This window comes from Perca flavescens, chromosome 24, assembly GCF_004354835.1.
Source record: "Perca flavescens isolate YP-PL-M2 chromosome 24, PFLA_1.0, whole genome shotgun sequence".
Taxonomy (NCBI): domain Eukaryota; kingdom Metazoa; phylum Chordata; class Actinopteri; order Perciformes; family Percidae; genus Perca; species Perca flavescens.
This window is the reverse complement of record NC_041354.1, coordinates 15,478,806-15,500,227: the sequence shown is the minus strand read 5'-3', so window position 1 is coordinate 15,500,227 and position 21,422 is coordinate 15,478,806. Positions and strand designations below refer to the sequence as shown.

At 40.8% G+C, this 21,422-nt stretch overlaps 3 protein-coding genes across 6 annotated transcripts in view; 2 read left to right on the top strand and 1 right to left on the bottom strand.

Annotated features, from left to right (window-relative positions):
- Window positions 1–21,422, top strand: part of LOC114550677 (zinc finger protein 2 homolog) — a 393,410-nt gene that overhangs the window by 162,100 nt on the left and 209,888 nt on the right. The window lies entirely within an intron of this gene.
- The window catches only part of LOC114550699 (zinc finger protein 271-like), a 160,025-nt gene that overhangs the window by 125,359 nt on the left and 13,244 nt on the right, over window positions 1–21,422 (top strand). Inside the window, exon 1 of one of the 2 annotated variants that reach the window (XM_028571472.1) lies at window positions 19,736–20,029. The exons of the other annotated variant lie outside the window; for it this stretch is intronic. Within the exon in view, the coding sequence (XP_028427273.1) occupies window positions 19,966–20,029 (64 nt within the window). The 5' untranslated portion in view covers window positions 19,736–19,965. Of the gene's footprint in view, window positions 1–19,735; window positions 20,030–21,422 lie in introns of those variants that run through there. 2 annotated transcript variants of the gene reach the window in all.
- LOC114550721 (zinc finger protein 32-like) lies at window positions 946–18,767 on the bottom strand. Of its 3 annotated transcripts, none has more exons than XM_028571504.1 (4): window positions 18,688–18,767; window positions 17,384–17,450; window positions 14,508–14,661; window positions 946–2,298 (listed from the first exon to the last, which is right to left on the bottom strand). In XM_028571504.1, the coding sequence occupies exons 3-4, from the start codon at window positions 14,554–14,556 to the stop codon at window positions 1,238–1,240; spliced, it is 1,110 nt and encodes a 369-aa protein (XP_028427305.1). In that variant the 5' UTR covers window positions 14,557–14,661; window positions 17,384–17,450; window positions 18,688–18,767; the 3' UTR covers window positions 946–1,237. The 3 variants fall into 3 exon arrangements, with proteins under 3 accessions (XP_028427305.1, XP_028427304.1, XP_028427303.1); XM_028571503.1 differs by lacking the exon at window positions 18,688–18,767 and adding an exon at window positions 17,692–17,778; XM_028571502.1 differs by lacking the exon at window positions 18,688–18,767 and adding an exon at window positions 17,544–17,685.

Genomic DNA, 21,422 nt, shown 5'->3' with positions numbered 1-21,422 from the left:
AAGTGTAATCAATCATCGATTTGATCAATCATCAAAAATAATTAGGAATTATCATGATTAAACAATGTGGTTTCATGTAAACTAAGTCCCCTCTTGTGGGGCATCACCTAAAAATACCAAGAAAAGATTGCCATTTAAATGACTTAAATCTCATTATATATACTAAACTGTCTTTGGATTTGGAATGAATAATTCAATTTAAAACCACAACCAAAATGACCAAATCAGTAACTAGCAAAAAGATTTCAGTTTTCTTGTCACAGGAGATGTAGGCAAATTTTCCTTTGGTACAAAGTTCAATAGACATGTATTTTCCATAGCGTTCACATCGGAGTTATTAAGGAGAAAAAAGGATGTGTGTATGAGTGTGTGAGGACAAAATGGCATGTGATTAAAAGAAGACTATATCGCAGATGGACGCGTCTTTGTTAAGGCCACATTAGTCTTGACGTTCCACTTCCGGGATTGCTCCGGTGCCGAAGGAAATTCTGCAGGAATGCGTGTATTTTCTGTTTCCTTTTCCTTCTGCTTTCGTTGGGTTGGAATTTTAAATTCGGTGGATTTATGAGGACTATTTTTGACTGCTCCTCAGATCTGTGAAGGGTAAATTGAGACAGCTAACTAGATTATCCGTCCAATCGGAGTTCTCTCTCACACACGACTATTTTGCAGCGGCTCTGCCAATGACGATTCTGATTGGTTTAAAAAAATGCCATTAGACCAGAGCCCCTTTTTCTCCCATCCCCAAATGCTGTGTGGAGTAGCCAGACCCTCCTTCAGGATGCTTTGGTGGAGGGTCTGGCAAAGCGAGACCGACGCCACGTGGGTTGGCCTAGATAGAGAACATTTGAAGAGCGACTTGAGTCTCCTCAAATGCATGTTCTATGTCTAAGTCAAATAATAAGGGTGTAAAATGGGAAGTTTGCTTACTATTAAAGTGTGTATGTCTGCATGTTTAAAGTTAATCTGTGTAAGTTAAGGTGCCAGGTTAGGTGATTAGTTACCTGCAAGAGAGCGTGCCGATGTGAAGACTAGACTAACAATCAATTAATGAATAAACGAACAATAGAGGTTGATTAAAGCAAAATGTAACAAATGTACCTCTCGCACAATATAACAAAGAAATAATTCTAATTATTTGATTTTAGATTTTTTAAAGGAGGGTTACATCTCATAATACTTTTAGAGAATTCATTCATTTCCTCTCCTTCCAGACTGGATCTCCATGCAACACGTCTTAAAATACATGGATTGTCATGTGTTTCCTTAAATGTTCAATCTCTATGAAAGTTTTCTTGCAGATCGAGCAGCCAAATGGTTTCTCTCCTGTGTGGGTTTTCATGTGTCTCTGTAAATGTGCACTCTCATTAAAAGCTTTCTTACAGACTGAGCAGCTAAATGGTTTCTCTCCTGTGTGGATTCTCATGTGTTTCTGTAAATTTCCACTCACTGTAAAAGTTTTCCTACAGATTGAGCATCTAAATGGTTTCTCTCCTGTGTGGATTCTCATGTGATTCTGTAAATTTCCATTCACTGTAAAAGCTTTTTTACAGACTGTGCAGTTAAATGGTTTCTCTCCTGTGTGGGTTCTCATGTGTGTCAGTAAATGTCCACTCCACCTAAAAGCTTTCATACAGACTGGACATTTAAATGGTTTCTCTCCAGTGTGGACTCTCATGTGTTCCTGTAAATGTCCACTCTTTATAAATGCTTTCTTACAGACCGAGCAGCTAAATTGTCTCTTTCCTGTATAAGATCTCATGTGTCTTTTCAGAAGTCCAGTGGTGCAAAGTTTTTCTCCACACTCTTTTTCACTAGTACTATATCTTGAATCACTGACCGGGACTTCATCATTATTCAGAGAGTTTAAACCTGACTGAGGTTCTCTGGTCTCCTTCCAATCAGCACTGTCATCAGTCTCAGGCTCAGAAGAGTCTCCAGTCTCGTCATCAGTAGCTGGTTGTAAATGTGGATCTGGATCTGATTTCATGGCTGGTTCTGGTCCTCCACAGTCCTCTCCGTCAGCTTCTCTTTTCATCTGTTCAGTTTGTCTTTGAAAAAAAGCTGAGAACTGAGGTTTCTCTTCATCTTCTTTCTTCACAGAGACGGGAGTGAATGGGAACTTGGTGGTATCAGCCTTCTCCGGCCCTTGAAGCTGCTCTTCATCCTGACTGATCCGGAGTTCCTCCTGTTCCTCTTTAATGTGGGGGGGCTTTGTGTCCTCCTGGTCCAGACTTGAGCTCCACTCCTGCGGATGTTCTTCACCAACAATCACTTTCTGGACATCTGAAGGTAAAGCTGAAACACAAACAGCCATTAATGTAAGGCTTAACAATACTTCGCTACTTAGCTTAATACTCTCTTATAAGGACGCAGGTTCATAATGACATGACCCCAAAGTCCATCATACATTTCTGAGCACAGCTCGCTTCAGAGTTTTTAGCCGAGAGCTAGTGCACTTCCATTCTGAAAACTCATGTTGCCACTCTGCTCTCCAACCAGCTGTAAAAGCTTGGCCCGTCTTTCTTGGATCTTGACATTTTAGCCGCAATGATTCTGCACAAAAGGCTCTAGGGTACATGCTCTTCACACAATCTAGTTTTCATGACAATTTTAATTAGGGGGTCAAGCATTACAGTCAAGACACACCGGGTGCAAGGTGGCACAGCTACTTTTATTTTGGCGCCCATGTTATCCAATCTGTCCATTCACACCCTCTCTCTTGAGATAGAAAGAGAGCCGCGCGTGGCGCGAAGAACTAAGTGTACGGTATGAACGGCCAGGCGCACGATCAGTAACGTATCTATGCTACGCGATACTTATGTGTGCAATGTCTTCCAGCTGTTAGATGGCTAGGGGACAGGCATAACTATGTATAGGTAAAAGAATCTAAACTTTTTTTATATATATATATATATATATATATATATATATATATATATATATATATATATATATATATATATATATATGTGTGTGTGTGTGTGTGTGTGTGTGTGTATGTATGTATATATATATATATATATATATATATATATATATATATATATATACATACATACATACATACACACACACACACGTGTGTATATATATATATATATATATATATATATATATATATATATATATATATATATATATACACACACACGCGTATATATATATATATATATATATATATATATATATATATATATATATATATATATATATATATATATATATATATATATATATATATATATATATATATATATATATATATATACATACATACATACATACATACATACATACATACACACACACACACAGACATGTGTATATATAAACAACATCAGAGAGAGACGGTCGATAGCACTCCAGGAAGACTTCACCACTCTCATCACCATCCTGATGGGCACAGGTAAGCGGATTGTCATCTCTGGCCCTCTACCTACCTACAGGAAGGGTGCGGAGAGATGGTCCAGACTGTTCTGGCTCCACACCTGGCTGGAACCACTCTGCACTTCCCTGGGCCTTCCCTATGTCGACAACTTCAACTTGTTCTGGGAGATGCCCAACCTGCTGAAGCGTGATGGTCTCCACGCAAACCGACACGGAGCCAGGCTGCTATCTGACAACATAACGACCACACTGACAGAAGGCAAGTATTGACATTATGTTGAAAATATCACAGATTCATGTCCCCCAGGTATTGATCCTGATAGCACTATACAAGTGGATGAATCTGAAAATGTTTTCTGTAGGATAACATGTAGTACTAGTATTATTCCAGTAACATGTAGTACTAGTACTATTCCAGTAATTATCAACAACAGACCACACAAAGTGGTGAATAGAGGGGCAATACTTAACAACCTAATTGGAATTAAAACTACCACTGCAATGATAGAAAAGGATAGGAAAATTAGATGTGGATTACTAAATATCAGATCTATGTCTTCTAAAGCAGTACTCGTAAATGAATTGATATCTGATAATCAAATTGATCTATTCTGTCTTACTGAAACCTGGCTGGGCCATGAAGAATATGTTAGTCTAAATGAAGCCACCCCTCCCAGTCATATTAATACTCAAATTCCTAGAGGCTCAGGCCGAGGAGGGGGAGTTGCAGCCATATTTGATTCAAGCCTGTTAATTAACCCTAAACCCAAACTAAATTATAACTCTTTTGAAAGCCTTGTTCTTAATCTTCAACATCCAACACGGAAATCAGTACAGCCAATTATATTTGTTGTTGTCTACCGAGCTCCAGGTCCGTACTCTGAATTTTTATCTGAATTCTCAGAGTTTTTATCATGTGTAGTCCTTAAATCAGACAAAGTACTTATTGTTGGTGATTTTAATATCCATGTGGACGTTGACAGCAATAGCCTTACTACTGCTTTCAACTCATTACTGGATTCAATCGGTTTCAGTCAGAGTGTGCACAAGGCGACGCACTGTTTTAACCACACCCTCGACCTTGTGCTGGCATATGGTATTGAAATTGAGGATTTAATAATATTTCCGCAGAATCTGGTATTATCAGATCATTTTTTAATTACTTTGGAATTCTTGCTACCTGACCATACTAAACCAGATAGCAGCTTCTACACTAGATGCCTATCTGACAGTGCTATAGCTAAATTTAAGGAAAATATTCCTACAGCATTCCAGTCTATGTCGTGCCTTAACATAACGGAGGACCTCTATGTTAACCTCAGTCCCTCTCAAATTGATACATTTGTAGACGGTGCTACGACTTGCCTACGGACGATCTTAGACTCTGTTGCTCCTCTCAAAAAGAAGACGATAAAGCAAAGGAAATTAGCTCCTTGGTATAACTCCCAAACTCGCAAATTAAAACAAATCTCACGAAACATCGAAAGTAAGTGGCGCTCCACCAAAGTGGAGGAATCCCGTTTGGAATGGCAAGACAGTCTGAAAACCTATAGGAAGGCCCTAAGAAAGGCCAGATCAGACTATTACTCATCATTAATAGAAGAAAACAAGAACAACCCAAGGTTTCTTTTCAGCACTGTAGCCAGGCTGACAGATAGTCACAGCTCTACTGAGCCATCTATTCCTCTAGCTCTGAGTAGTGATGACTTCATGAGCTTCTTTAATGATAACATTTTAACAATTAGAGATAAAACTCATCATCTTTTGCCCTTAACTTCTAACAGTTTATCTTAAAATGCAGGACCGCTAGAAAGAACAACGACTCCCGACATATACTTGGACTGCTTTTATCCTATAGACCTTCAACAATTAATGTTAAAGATATCCTCAGCTAAGCCGTCTACCTGTCTCTTAGACCCCATCCCAACGAGGCTACTCAAAGAAGCGTTACCCGTGGTAAACACTTCATTATTAGATATGATCAACATGTCCTTACTAACAGGTTATGTACCGCAGTCATTTAAAATTGCTGTGATAAAACCTCTTCTGAAAAAACCCACCCTAGATCCTGAGGTCTTAGCAAACTATAGACCTATATCTAACCTTCCCTTTCTATCCAAGATCCTTGAGAAGGTGGTTGCTAATCAGTTATGTAATTTTCTACATAGCAACAGTCTATTTGATGATTTTCAATCAGGATTTAGAAAGAATCATAGCACAGAGACCGCACTGGTGAAAATTACTAACGACCTTCTAACTGCTGCAGACAAAGGACTTGTCTCCATTCTTGTTCTACTAGATCTTAGTGCTGCATTTGACACTATTGACCATACTATCCTGTTACAGAGACTGGAACACTTAGTTGGCATTAAAGGAATCGCACTAAGCTGGTTTAAGTCCTATTTCTCTGAACGATCCCAGTTTGTTAATGTTAATGATAAACCCTCCAAGCACGCTAAAGTTAGCCATGGTGTTCCTCAAGGCTCAGTGCTTGGACCAATTCTATTTTCCTTATATATGCTTCCTCTAGGTAATATTATTAGGAAACACTCGATTAACTATCACTGTTACGCAAACGATACCCAATTATATCTGTCAATTAAGCCAGATGAAAGTGGTCAGTTAGAAAGACTTCAAACGTGTATTGAGGATATAAAATCCTGGATGACCCACAATTTCCTGATGTTAAACTTAGACAAAACTGAAGTTATTGTGATAGGACCAACGCACCGCCGAACTTCGTTTTCGAAAGATATAGTTACTCTGGATGGTATTACCCTGGCCTCCAGCACTGCTGTCAGACATCTAGGAGTTATTTTTGATCAGGATATATCCTTCAACGCCCACTTAAAACAAACCTCAAGAATAGCCTTTTTCCATCTTCGTAACATTGCCAAAATTAGGAATATCCTGTCTCAAAACGATGCTGAAAAACTAGTCCATGCATTCGTTACTTCTAGACTAGATTACTGCAATTCCTTATTATCAGGTTGCCCAAATAAGTCCATTAAGACTCTCCAACTGATCCAGAATGCTGCAGCACGTGTTCGGACGAGAACTAAGAGAAGAGATCATATTTCTCCTGTATTAGCTTCTCTGCATTGGCTTCCAGTGAAATATAGGATTGAATTTAAAATCCTCCTCCTGACTTACAAAGCTCTAAATGGTCAAGCACCATCATACTTAGAAGAGCTCATGGTACCTTATTGTCCCACTAGAGCACTACGCTCCCAGAATGCGGGGCTACTTATGGTTCCTAGAGTCTCTGGAAGTAGACTGGGGGCCAGGGCCTTCAGCTATCAGGCTCCAGTATTATGGAACCAGCTCCCAGTCGGGGTTCGAGAGGCAGACACCGTCACCACATTTAAGAGTAAACTGAAAACCCTCCTCTTTGATAAAGCTTATAGTTAGGGACGAGGAGTTGAAGCGTCCACCTAACCCGGCCCACCTGCTTCTCCTCGTAGTCATCAGTTTTTTATACTGTATAATTAATAATTGAGCGAGAGTAGAGGGAGTAAGGCCAGTACAGCCCGATCCGGTTGGGGGAGTTCTAGCCCAACCAGGCACCTCTCTTTAACCTGCCTCTCTTAAGTTATGCTATTACAATTCTAGACTGCCGGGGAGGCTGTTCCTCCCTAAGACACACTGAGCTGCTCTCTCATCTCAACTTGTTACTTTTGTATGCATCCTGTCCCAGAAATGCTTGTTACTAATCTAGCTCTGGGGAGTTTACTCCCCGGAGTCCTTATGTCTGCATTTCCCGGCCGCATCCTGCTGCGTCCTGCTGCATCCGCAGCCTCCACCCGTGCTCTGCAGCGCCACGTTACATCCCGCAACGCCCTGCTGTGATGTTCATACGCAGTCGAGTAGTCAGGATCCGGTATAGGAGACTGCACTACTCAGTATGACACGATGTGCCCGGCTATGACATGAACTTCCACGATAACCTTCAAAGTCAATGTGACTTCTAATGTGACTGTTATCACCACTGTTCATCACGCCCCCAACCGGCCCGTCAGACACCGCCTACCAAGAGTCTGGGTCTGCCGAGGTTTCTTCCTAAAAGGGAGTTTTTTCTTGCCACTGTCGCAATAGCCACTGCTAATGCTTGCTCTTGAGGGAATTACTGTAATTGTTGGGGTTTTGGAATTTATAGAGTGTGGTCTAGACCTACTCTATCTGTAAAGTGTCTCGAGATAACTTTTGTTATGATTTGATACTATAAATAAAATTGAATTGAATATATATATATAAAAAATAGTTTAGATTCTTTAACAGTTTCATGCATTCTCCTTCATATAGCGTTATTGTATAATGTTGTGGCGCCAAGCAAACCATTTAGTAAACATATCATTGAAATGTTTTAGTAAAATAAACCATTATAGATCTACATAAAGGCCCAGTGGCGCAAAAGAAAAAAAATACCGCGATATACCGTGAAACCGGCAGTCTCAAAAAATACTGTGATAAAAATGTTTTGTCATAACGCCAAGCACTAATATAAACAATTCTTAACACTAATAATTGTTTATAAATGTAAGACCGGAGACACACCGGAAAAACGTGTGCTCAAGAGTCTGCTGTTTGTGAAATTTTTTGTAACGTAATTTAGCCACCGTTCTTGCCGGCTGGTGCTAACGTTACCCCGTCACGCCAACATTGAAGGGGAACTATTATATACCATTTTCAGGTTCATACTTGGGCAGTGACCGGGAGGTCGTCGGTTCAATCCCCCGACCGACAGGATCAAATCTGGGTGGGAAAAGAGAAAGAGCAGCACTTGTCCCTCCCTCATTACCACCACTGAGGTGCCCTTGAGCAAGGCCCTTAACCCCAAAAAAAAAAAAAATACTTGTACTCTGTGATTCTACTAGAACATGTTTGCATGCCCATGGCTGCTGCACCTGTAGTCACCTTCTGTATGAAACGCTCTGTTGGAGGGCCTGTCTTTTTAAGCCCTCCCTCCCAAAAAAGCCCAGTCTGCTCTGATTGGCCAGCGTGTTCCGCAACTCAGTCACCTCTGGGAAAAAAAAAAAAAAAAAGAATCACTAATAAAGGATTCTAGACCAAATACTACACAGCAGTAATGTGAGATTTGGGTGAAATTACCAACACTGGCTGCCAAGATTACAGCTAGGGGTGGGCGATATCGTTTACGATAATATTGTCATTGTTGTGTTAACGATGTGCAAATTGACATTATCGAGTATTTAAATTAATGAGGAAAAAAACACTTCAAAACACGCAATGGAACGCTACACATTCACTAATGTCAACAAAGATGGCGGCGCGCGATTGTGCAGCGGCTGCTAGCTCTCCTGTCGGTGTATATTTATACAAGTACAGCCACACTGAACTAATCAATACAGGACTACGATACAACACAGCCTTTACGAGAGCCTTCCAGGCGGCTCATAGCATCCCGGAGGACACAGCCAGACCGGGCGATGCAGGTTGTTGTCGGCGCTAGCACGCCGAGCTAGCTACCGGCAGGATGAGAAAATAACTCCGGCACGACCAGAGGCGGAGGACTGCATTTTTGTGCACAATGAATGGAGTACCAACTGCAGGATCGTTGCCCAGCACGGCTCACCTGACCTGGAGCCCTGTCGGTAATATACTGACCATTTTATTTACTACGAAAACAGCACACTGCCGTCTACATAGCCCCCGATGCTAACGTTAGCACAAGTTTGGCTCACTGCTAACCATAGTGAATAAACTGCAGCGCGATCACCTGGAGGGGACTTTTACAAGGTGTCCTTAAAGTCTGTACTCCCCAGCTTTTTCCAGCATGTAGATTGTGTTACTAGAAGGAAGAACACACTAGACCATGTATACTCTAACATCAAGAAAGCACACATAACTGCTTGTCTCACTCACCTGGGCCAGTCAGATCACATCCTACTCCTGATCCCAGCATAAGTCCCGGTCAGAAGGACTATACAGCCAAGTAGAAGGACTATCAGAACCTGCCCTATCCCAGCTCCAGGACTGCTTCCAATAGAGGTGAACAACTGAATGTGTACTCCGAGTTCAATGCTCCTACACTAGTTCAATTAGTATTAGTATAGTATTAGTATTTTGTCTTTGAATTGTTTTTGCTTACTTACATTTTAAAGAAAATAAATAAGAACTGTTTTCATTCAACATTGTGCCCATTATTATCATCAGTGATTAAGTAACTCAGACTTTTAAAAACACATTTTTAAAAGGATATCGTCTAATCTAATTAAAGCTATTAAGTGTTAGCATGCAGCTACTTAATATTTAGCAGTAGGCTAAGGTTAGATTGTAATTGAACGAAGCAGCACTTTCTACCGTCAAAAATGTTTTAGCAGTAATGCGAGAATTTATCAACATTGGCAGCCAAGATGACATCTTATACTGCTGTTAGCATGTAGCTGCAATAGTTAGCAGGGGACATTAACAGAATATAGCAGCATGTTCTACAGTCAAAGATCACAGATAAATGCTTTTAAACCAAATACAACATTACTGGAATACAGCACCTTTCAGCAACAAGGCAATTCAATTGCATTCCTTTGCACTTAAGTTAGTTCTCCATTAGTTCAATGTTGACAACAGGGCAGTCACCAAGTTTTTTGTTTTTAGGTTTGTCGGTATGCAGTGTGCACTGAAACGTCTTTGTTGTTTACAGTCCTTTGCATTTTAGTTAGTTCAATATGAGCCTGTACACAATGTCATTTTTTTAATTTATTATCTATAATATGTTCATGTTGTGGCAAAAAGGTTTCTCTTTTTTTGTTAATTTTTAAAGTTCGGATTGATACCAATCCTGAGTATCTGACTGGCGCACTCCTTTCCAAAAGCACAACCACTTTTATTAATGTTACTCTGAGTGAGCGGTGTTACCAGAATTTTTTAATTTTGATAAGTGTTTTGATTCACAATTAAGGTGAAAAATAAGTGTTTAATGTACTTGTTGATGTTGAAATGGATTTTAAAACATATGGTATCGAAAAAGAATTGTTAAGGAACCGGCATCGAACCTGAGGTATCGAAATTGGCACCGGATCAAAAGCAGGCATAAAAACGGGTCAAGGTTGAAAAAGGTGAGAAGGACATTACCCCTCTAGGGGGATCCGGGGAAACCATTAGTAATACTAGAATCCAGAAGAAGGTCAAGAAGGAGAAGGTCATTTGGTCTGATGAGACAAAAATAGAGCTTTTTGGTCTAAACTCCACTCGCCATGTTTGGAGGAAGAAGAAGGATGAGTACAACCCCAAGAACACCATCCCAACCGTGAAGCATGGAGGTGGAAACATTCTTTGGGGATACTTTTCTGCAAAGGGGACAGGACGACTGCACCGTATTGAGGGGAGGATGGATGGGGCCATGTATCGCAAGATCTTGGCCAACAACCTCCTTCCTTCAGTAAGAACAGTGAAGATGGGTCGTGGCTGGGTCTTCCAGCATGACAACGACCCGAAGCACACAGCCAGGGCAACTAAGGAGTGGCTCCGTAAGAAGCAGCTCAAGGTCCTGGAGTGGCCTAGCCAGTCTCCAGACCTTTGCCCAGCGACAGCCCCGAAACCTGAAGGAGCTGGAGAAGGTTTGTATGGAGGAGTGGGCCAAAATCCCTGCTGCAGTGTGTGCAAACCTGGTCAAGAACTACAGGAAACGTATGATCTCTGTCATTGCAAACAAAGGTTTCTATACCAAATATTAAGTTTTGCTTTTCTGATGTAGCAAATACATATGTCATGCAATAAAATGCAAATGAATTACTTAAAAATCATACAATGTGAATTTCTGGGTTTTTGTTTTAGATTCCATCACTCACAGTTGAAGAGTACCTATGATAAAAATTAGACTTCTACATGCTTCGTAAGTGGGAAAACCTGCAAAATCGGCAGTGTATCAAATACTTGTTCTCCCCACTATATGTGGATGTTGATTGCATAGTGCATACTGTGAAACTCTTAAATGCTTTTTATTTGCAGTATCGCTATCCTTCCATGAAATATAAATATAAGCACAGCCAGAGCTAGCTTATATTTACACACATTCTTAAGTTAAAGTACAAGATATTAGATTCCACACTTTGCGTGGCAATATTCTTACGCATTACATGCGCATAAATCTGTGCGTATGCACGGTTGATAAATGAGGCCCCAGGAGTAGCTACATCAGGAAGATGGCCCCAAGTGATGACTAGGCACGGGCCGGTATGAGATTCTGACGGGAGAAGTCATCAGTTTATCACCTATCGGCAAAGGCAGATCTGGCTCTTTTATAAGACCTCTATGCGCCAGTACACGGTACCACGGTGAAGCGCTCCATCGGATTGATTAAGGGCAGATGGCTCTGTCTTGCATCTGCGGGGGGGACCCTACTATAAACGACAGAAAAAGTCTGCAACATTGTTTTAGCCAGTGGGGTTCTGCACAACATCTCGCAGGAAAACAATATCAAGGAGACCGGATATTATACCTCGCTTTTAAAAAGGTATAGTGTTAGGTTTGGAAATGATACTCAATACAGGAAACATGACATTTTTATTTATTCTTCAGGTTTTCGTTTCTCTTTTAAAGGGTCGTTAATGACAATAGTGAGTGATTTATTTCTGCCATTGACCGACATATTTCGGCTTGTTTTTCCAGCCCCACTGCTGTCAGGAGAAAGGGTCGAGGTGGAGGTCCAACACGGGGGTGGAGGACACGCGCTCTTCCTCACAGCTGTTGCCTGGCTCTGACTCATGAAAAAAACATGAGCACCCTGCATAAGCTCTGCTAATGTGTGTTTATTTAAGTGTGTGGTTCAGAATTTTGGACATAGGACCTCATTTCCAAGTTAGACAGTGTGTTATTTATCAGTGGAGACAGTTTAACACTTTTCATCCAGTCCTTCCAGTTGCAATGTTTGCTGGTGCTAGTCAAGTCAACAGTATTTATCAGAGGGTGGTTGTTACCCCTGGTAACCAGTAGCCTCCACTCCATAGCTTTATAATTGAGCTAACCGCTAACAGAGCTAATAGTTTCTAACTGAGCCTTCAGTTCCCGTTCCTGCGTACATTACAGTTTTCCTCAATCGCTTTGGCATAATCGCCGAATGACTATTAAACTGCATCCAACTATATGATTATTTATATGAACATTAACTCAGTTGTTCATATGACTATAGTCATATCTCATTGCTTTGGCACAAAATGCATTGAGTAAGCCTTGCAGATCAAAAATAGTTTGCATTCATTTGCTATTGAATCATATTATTCTCAAATGCAATTATACACATTTTATATTAATATAACACATGTTCATTGTGTAAATCCCTACATGCAAAATAGGGCAACCAACAATCACAATAACCTGTCACATATACAGTTTATTAGATAGGCCTACATAATAGGTATGCATTTTTGTTGAATAGACTAGCTATATGGGAAACGATACCATTTCCTCACAATTTAAAGCAATGTTAGCAATTGTTGTAGGCGGGGCTGCGACATGCCAAAATATTTTCCTCATTGCACTGCAAGGGCGGATATCAGGTGTGATGTCGATAAAATGTTGTGGCCAGACAGAGAGGAGAGATTGGATGACCCTTGAGGTTCATACAGTTGCGGCATATTTTCTTTTTTCTTACACATTATGTACAACAGTTTCTGATCATTTTGCTGATGTAAGCCTATATCTTTTTATGTAGAAGCTTCCTTTGTGTATTTGTGGTTTGCTGGTGTGTACTGTACATATACATAGAACAAGTGTAGGGTGTGCCATGGCTGACATCAACACTATTCAGCTGCCTAAATATACAATGTTAGCAACTGGCCAATGAAACATGATCATTACAGCGTTTCAAGCGGGCTCGAAATCAAACACAACTAAGCCACACAGCCAACGGATGGGAAGCAGCGCTCCACAAAATAAACTAAATATTTCATACTTTCGATATAATATTGCGCAACATATCGCAATAACAATATTGAGTCGATATATCATGCACTCCTACCACCACCACAAGTCAATTTCTTAACCTGTGGGAAATGCTAGTCATGTTTCCATCAACGTATTTTTCTGCGCATTTTGAAGTATTGCATTAGAAAATATTGATGGAAACGGCGAAATAAAAAAATAAAAAATAAATAAATTCCTCTAATTCGCAAGACCGTTTTTACGCTCGTTTAAGGTGGTCTTTGCCTTTTTCGAAAAAGAGTTAATGCGCAAAATGGGAGATGGAGACAGCTCTGCCGAATAAGTTGTGACGGAGCGAAAATGGCCCTGCACACCGCGTATACACAGCGGTCAACGGTTGTCTCGCTGACACTAAACGTCTCTGCCACAACCCTGTATTCTGCACAGGTGGCCAACTTGTCCAATGCTACCTCTCCCCATTTAGCCAAGAACTTAGCTTCTAAACTCTTTGATTTACTAAGCCGGTTTGCAATCTCCAACCACGCGTAACGTCGACTTGTGATGAAACTACGCTTTGCGTAAGTCTAGTTTATTTGCTCGAAACCAGTTGATGGAAACGCTTCTAATTTTCTTTAATTTTTTTGCGACATTTTAAAAGTTTGCTTGACAATTAGATGGAAACATGAATACTGGTACATTATATTTAACACTTTATTTTGTATTGTTATCATATTTTTGACTGTACTATGTCCCTTCCATTGTGTCCTGAATGAAGTCATTATTATTATTATTATTATTATTAATGGCCTGTGGGTGGTTTGTCAGCTGCACAGCACCATAAAGGGCCGTCACTGACCATCATTCGCTGCCCTCTCCCCAGCCCTGGATGATCTTTACAGTTCCCGCTGCCTCAAAAAAGCCCAGCGTATCCATCTCAGTCGGGACACTGTTTGAACTACTGTCCCCGGGCAGACATTTTTAGTTCAATCAAAACAAAGAGACAGACTCAGGAATCTGAAAGCCATAACTGCACTTAAGGCTACTTAAGTACTTTTATAAATTTGTGTGTGCGATTGACTTTTAGAGGCGCTTTTATAATTATTCATTCACATGCATTGCACTTTTGCAGATGTTTTGCAACAAAAGGACTGCATCCAAATTTTGTTGTACATGTACAGTGACAACAAAGACCATTCTTTTCTATTCAATAAATTATCTAATAGCGATTATCAGCTTACCTTTATGGTTCCAACAGTGCGAGTACGTGTCACTGTAGATCGAGTCCATGTTACAAGTGACTTCTGGAACTTTCCTCCCCAAATCTGCCAAACTCTCTATGAACGTCAAATCAAACGTCCGTCTGAGCGTCGTCCTCCTCGAGCTCTCTCCAGCCTGTATTTGAGGGAAAAAACAGACGCAACTTACAAAAAAAGTGAAGAAATAACTAGTGCTGCCACGATTAGTCGACTTAATCGACCATTCAGTGGGCACACCAGGCAGCCGGATGGTGTTGCTAAGAACTCGCAATGTATAACTATTATCAGACCGGCCCGCGCGGCCTCGAAACACTTACCGGCCCACCGGGAAACGTCCAGACTCTCCCGATTGCCACTCCTCCTCAGAGTAAGTTTATGATTATTAATGCAACGGCGAGCAAGTCTGTAGGGCTGTCCTCAACTAAAGAAACTCTTAGTCAACTATACGATTTTGTCGACTAAACGATTAGTTGATTTAATTGACAGAGCTGTGCGCTTTGAGAGGTGGTTAAGACTAGAAAAGCACAATATAAATGTAGTTAATTAACCATCTGTAAAACTGAGTTTCTCCACAATTAATCCTGCAAAAGCACCACTTTAAATCTTGTGTTTACCATAAATGTGCTCAGAAGTTTCTTGGAAATAAGTAATTAAGCATGAATAAGCATAAAAAATGACTAATCGACTAAAGAAATCTTAGTCGACTAAGACCAAAACGACCGATTAGTCAACTAATCGGCTAAGAGCGTTTATTAACTCTTGGCAAGTACAATGACTGTCTTTGGAGATTAAAAACAGGCTACTTAGACTTTGGCAGCGATGTTTTAAACCCCGCCGCGCACGCAAGTGTAAACGCGAGCAGAATAGCTGCGTGTCTGCCTGCTTTCAGCTACACACCGCCTGCGTGGGGTTTCTGTCGCGTCAGCTGCGTGGATTTTTCCATGTCTTTACCCACCAGAAACGTGTCCCGATTGCTGCTAGCCTTGTCTGTACACATGTATGTCTCCCATTGATCTACTGCACTCAAGCAGTAGTATACTTTGTGTTAAACATAAACTGATTTGATTACAGCAAAGACGACGTCGGCGGTATTGACGGCAACATAGGCTACAGAGTATTTTGTTCTGTGCAGTGTTAATCCAAATGTTTCTATTCATTTGAAGTTGTTTGGGGTTTTTGTTCATTTCGGTTTCAATACCAGGTAATGCCAGGTAAGAGGCCGGACCTGAGCAAAGTAGTTATAATCACAAGGAGGTGAAAGTTCAAGGAGCTGCTTCCACTTCATCCAGGTGGAAACAGACGCCGACTTAACGGCCGCAGATGAATGAAACTAAATCTGGAAGAAACTAAATCTGGAAACTTATGCCGGGTGCATCAGTGTGCAGGAGACCTCAGAGATCCTGTAGTACGCGAGTCATTGGTGGGTTTTGTTTCTGGCAATTCTTGCGCTAATGATAAATTATGAATTATTTAATTCAACAGAGCGCGGTGAAGTTAGGCGCAATTTGTTTCTGTTTAATGACCCCATCGTCTTAAAAGTTGCGAATTTACCAACTTGTACTAACGCTTAGGAATGTGTGTAAATATAAGCACAGCTGTGGTCATGCTTAGGAACAGAATCTACTACAGACAAAAAGCATTTAAAGGTGTGCACGTTATAGGTTTACAAGGTGAAAAAGCCCAAAGTCCACCCCAAAGGGACTTACCATCTCCAACAGAAAACACTGTTCACAAACCGCTCTAGTCAGTTCTATTGTAGTCTAGCCTTTTTTAAATAACGTGCGTCACTTTGTAACGCACGTTATAATGCTCGCCTATCTGATAGCGTGGCACGCCCTCATGCTCTGCAACTGACTAGCTAGCAGTACTTAGTGCAATACAATTATGAACCTGAAAATGAGCATAATATGAGCACTTTAAGAGTGTCACAGTATCGCAATCAACATTCACATACGTCCTGCGTTTCCTTTTATTAGAGAGCACTCAATTAGTCGTTTGTCTAGTTTCAAACAGACAAGTTGCCTAATTGGTGTCAAACCCTATGAAAGACAGCTGTGACAAATGTTTGAAATTTAGTGCAATGGCTTAGCTTGCGTTAGGCAAAGACTTGGCGAATGATGCGCTCAAAGATCACGCTGATCTGCCGGGCGATGGCACAGAGGCTTCTAGGTTCCGCTTCCCCAAAAATGTACTGCTGGATTTGGGTTGTGATATTTGTGACCTTCTCCCACGCAGCATTTTTTTTTCTTTTGTTTGCAATACGTCCTGCACTGAGTGAACCAAACAATATTTGATGGTTGGATTCAACCTCATCTATCAGTACCTCCATTTCTGTGGTGTTCCAGAAGTTCCTCTACTTTGCTCTCTTTCCCGTTATTGCGGTGACCGAAACAAACACACACTCACGTGGTTGATAAATGGCACGTTGTTACCATATATGGTTAATTGGAGGAGTTTCTGGATGCAAGTGGCCTAATCGTGAAAGTGAAGGAGCATGGTCATTAAGAACAGGTGGGATTCATCAAGAATGATTACTTACTGATGTGCGTACGATTGGCATACAGATCTTTTTGTACTTAAGCGCATACTAAACGTCACTCCCGTGGACAGAATTTAGAACATTTTCTACGCACTGTTGATAAATGAGGCCCCTGGTGTTTTTTTGCTGTGAAAATATGAATTAACGTTCTAAAAAAGGAGTTGAATTGTTCAACGCGTCCTCTGCCAGCTACCCAAACCTCTATCGAGTCCAAGGCAGACACTGAGGGCAAAGCACCCAGCATGACTAGCTAGACAAGCTCAACTGTAAGCGGAGCTACTCATCATTTAAAGTATTTCTTAGAGAAACATCTCCTTACCTGTAGCGTCAACAGGAACACCGAAGGGCATGAGCTGTGTGCTGCTCGTCTGCTATGCCTGGCTCCCCTGACAAAAGAGCAAAACACACGCCTTCTGTGAACGGACAGGTTTACGTCGCTAGCATGCTAGCATTAGCCTTCCATTTACGACAGAACTCACTCAAACATTCGGATAGCGAACTCAAACCACCGTATAACTCGCACGGGACATGTCGGATGTTACATAGAACGGTACACAGTAGTTTGCCCTCATTTGAATTACAATTAATAAACTTTAATCAACAGAGCGCGAATCACTAACAACATACCTGCGGCCATGTTGGAAAAGGCTCTGACCGGAGCACGCACGACTGTACCTACGTCATCACGCAGAACATGTACCAAAAAAACACACACATACGCGCGCGCACTCGAAAACCCACACAGGAGATAAAATTCCCAAAATAAAAATAAATTAATGAAATAAAGACGATGTTTTTGGTAAAATACATAACATCTGTCCATATCACCCGTTATGTAAGTAGCCTACATTAAATTAAATAGGCCTACTATACTTAAGTATAATTCTGAGCTCCACCTTTACCAGCTGCTAAAGGAACCCACGTAAATTTAGTGTACAGTTACCCAGAAGTCGTATGTATGACACGTCATACTCCTGTATTGCAATTAAATCGTATTATAAATTATATTTATTTTTATTTATATTGTGACACCTTCACAACATGTGTTTTGTCCAACCGAGCGTCCAAACCTCAACATTATTACCGATAGGCCTACACTATTAAAGGGTTTTTTACATTTAACTTTTTTTTTTTACTCAACCATCAAACTAGTTCCACATTCATTTTTCTGTCGGTCGACTAAATGTTCCGACTGCTGATTCTAAAGTGTTCCCTCCGTTATTGTAGCTCAGTCAGTACACTGGCAGACATAAAGGTGCGGTTGAGGTCCATTTATGTCTTCTGAGGTACAGCTGCTGGGGATGTACCCCCAAAGGGTCAAAGTTGATCCATAAGGTACACATTTCTGCTGGGTGGTTTTAATCTACAAACATACATCATTACTTACTAGCTGATTAAATTTTGTTTTGATAATCAGAATTTGTAAAGTAACTAAAGCTGTCAGATAAATGTAATGCAGTAAAAAAAAAAAGTAGGCCTACAATATTTTCATCTGAGATGTAGTGGAATACAAGTAAAAAGTAGTCGAACATTTTTTCCTCACATGGGGCAGCCCTGCACTGAATGCAAACATAACTTTTGTGAGTTAACAAGACAACTCCACCGGGCACATTTAACGTTTACCTTTGAGGCAGCGATGTACAGCGGCACGTTCAATCTCAAAACGGTGTAGCAGCTGTTTTGCTACGGCGGCCCCGTTTCAGTTTAAAGGGACGGTTTGCTCGTTTTTGTCGGGGCTGTACGTGGCCCAGGTGTACACCAGGACCCCTGTGACATCACCGCTGGGGTGTGTTTTAAGGCGGGTGTCACTTAAGGGTGCCGACTGCCTGGAATGAGCGTCTTCTGGGGCTCTTCCGTCACAGAGTGGCCCGGAGGCGATTTTCAAATAATCAGTTGACTAGTTTTTTAAATCACAGGTAACCGAAATGGTCGATGAATTAACTAGGTGTATAGTCTAGCCTATGTTTGCGTTGCTCCGCATTTCATGTGTTTTTATGTACCACAAATTCAGCCAAGCGAAGACGGGGAGAAAGGGAGGAGGAAACGTGCTGTTCTTTGTTTCAGCCGCTAGGTGGAGGCAGAACTCCACTGATGGACTAACAGGATGCAGGAGTGAAAACCAGACACACACCTGAGAACGATTTCTGACTGAAGATCATCCACCTGATGTTTAAAGGGACACTGTTTGGTCAATTACACTACCAATTACACTACCCCATGGATGTATTAGCTGTTACCTAGTAACAACATCCAACAAAGATATGACCAGTCAGTGCGTAGAGGCAGTAGCGCATGTGTTGTGTACGGTCACGTGAGTATCAGAAGTCTAGAGGTTTTTACAAAGTATATTTATATAATCACTGTTATTATAGCCTATTACATCCATCTCGAATGTCGTTGTTTGTATGGGCATACACTATGTATTAATGTAATAGGAATTTGTGTATGTTTTTGTTATTTCATTTAGTAAAATATGAAGTTATTTTAGAAAGAAATTGCACCTTTTTGTTTATGTATTTCTTGTGGAGCTCGTTTCACGTTGTTGTTGTTTGTTCAAGTTGATTAATACACATTTTCACAATTTTAATGGCCTATTTCTACATTTTCCTTGATCATCAAATCCACGGACCTGTTTAGGAAAATAAAGGTCCAGGAGGAGCTCTGATGTAGACCGTCCTCATCACCAGCGGGAGGCAGCAATGCGGCAACACTGCTTAGTCTGCCGGGAATGGACAGAAGAAGAAGAGGAACACTGCCGGAATTCTACAAGAAGAAGAAGAAGAAGACTACCGTTCATATGTCACCGACCTAAACACCGGAGTAGCCAGCGGAGAGGAGCCGTTAGCCGGATCCAAACAACGGTAGAAACCCCCGAGGAGTTAGCTAGTCTGCTGCTCAGGCATGGACCGACACCGGCAACAGCTGGAGGAGGTTTTAAAACCGGAGACGAATCCGCGAGGAGAAGGTTTGTTTTTTTTTAACCGCTGTGCTAATGAGGCTAAGCTAACGTTAGCTACTAAACCATTCACAGCCTGTAGACGGAGCTAGCTCCCGAAGCTAATGGCCCTCATGTATCAACCTAACGTAGAAACCAGCGCATATCTTTTTATTTTTTTGGTTTATTTAATAGGGAACATGCATATTTATTAACATTGTTGTGTAGAAAACACCATGTAAATATGCCAGAATTGGTAAAAAAAAAAAAAAAAAAAAAAAAAAAAGGCCCTAGGCAGGTGACAGTATACGGTAGGACTAACATATAGAGACAGCCAGCAGTCATACTGCACTCATTCACCGTAAATTAAAAGGTACACGTAATGGTGACATATACATTGACAAAAACAAACAAACAAAAAAATACATCATGACAAAGACAATATTCATCCACCTCTATACTGCATTCAGTTTAACAGTGAAGAAGTATGGGTGATGAAATGTGCGTTTCTGGTTTTCTAGGGGCCACTGTTTTAAGTGAGTTTTAAAGGGGTTGAATGTAGGGCCCTCTCTTATTGGGAGGGGCAAACTATTCCAGACTACAATCCGTTTTTCTGTAGAAAGAATGCGGAATGGAAAGCCATCACTGATGAGGTCAACAGTGTTGTCGTAGCAAATCGGACTCCAGCTGAAGTTTATTTAATCTAATCATCTTGACATATGTATGATATAGTCCTAATAGTGATAATATACAGGATTATATTGCAATACCACAGTCTTCATTAAAGGTACGCTAAGCAATGTCACACGTATTTTATTTTTAGGCTACAACATTTTTTGTCACATACAGCAAACATCTCCTCACTATCCGCGAGCTGCCAGTCCCCTGAACACACTGTTAAAAACAAAAAAAGGTCTCTGTAGACAGCCTAGGGTCCACAGACGCCAACAAAAACAAAGTATGCAAACATACACAAACCGTGTTCCAGTGTTCAGCCAATAACTGACAAGAAGGATTCAAATATTCACTCAATGAGCAGTCCTAATGGACTAGGGGCTGCTGCTGAGGAGCTACAAGGAAAAGTTTGATCCATAAACATGAACGCTGGCTTGCAGGCCACGCTGTATTATGTGTTGCCCTACTAGTAGGGCTGGGCAATACATCGATGTTATATCGATATCGTGATAATATCGTGGCAATATTGATATTGAGGTATTTGGTCAACAATATCATATTAGATTTTTTCCATATCGCCCAGCTCTACCTACTAGCATAGCTTACTTTTCTCATCTTCTTTTCACTCTCAAACTGAGAGCTTTTTTTTTTTTAATTGAAAAAGTTGCTCGTTTTAGATCATCTTGCCGTGTCACTTTCAATAACATTACTTTTTTTTAATTGTACTTTTTCAGCGCTTTCTATTATC

Coding starts and splice junctions, on each gene's coding strand:
- LOC114550721 (XM_028571502.1), bottom strand. Junction 14,662..17,383: donor TGTTCCTGTTGACGCTACAG/GTAAGGAGATGT, acceptor CCTCAAATACAG/GCTGGAGAGAGCTCGAGGAG. Junction 2,299..14,507: donor GCACTGTTGGAACCATAAAG/GTAAGCTGATAA, acceptor TTTGTGTTTCAG/CTTTACCTTCAGATGTCCAG.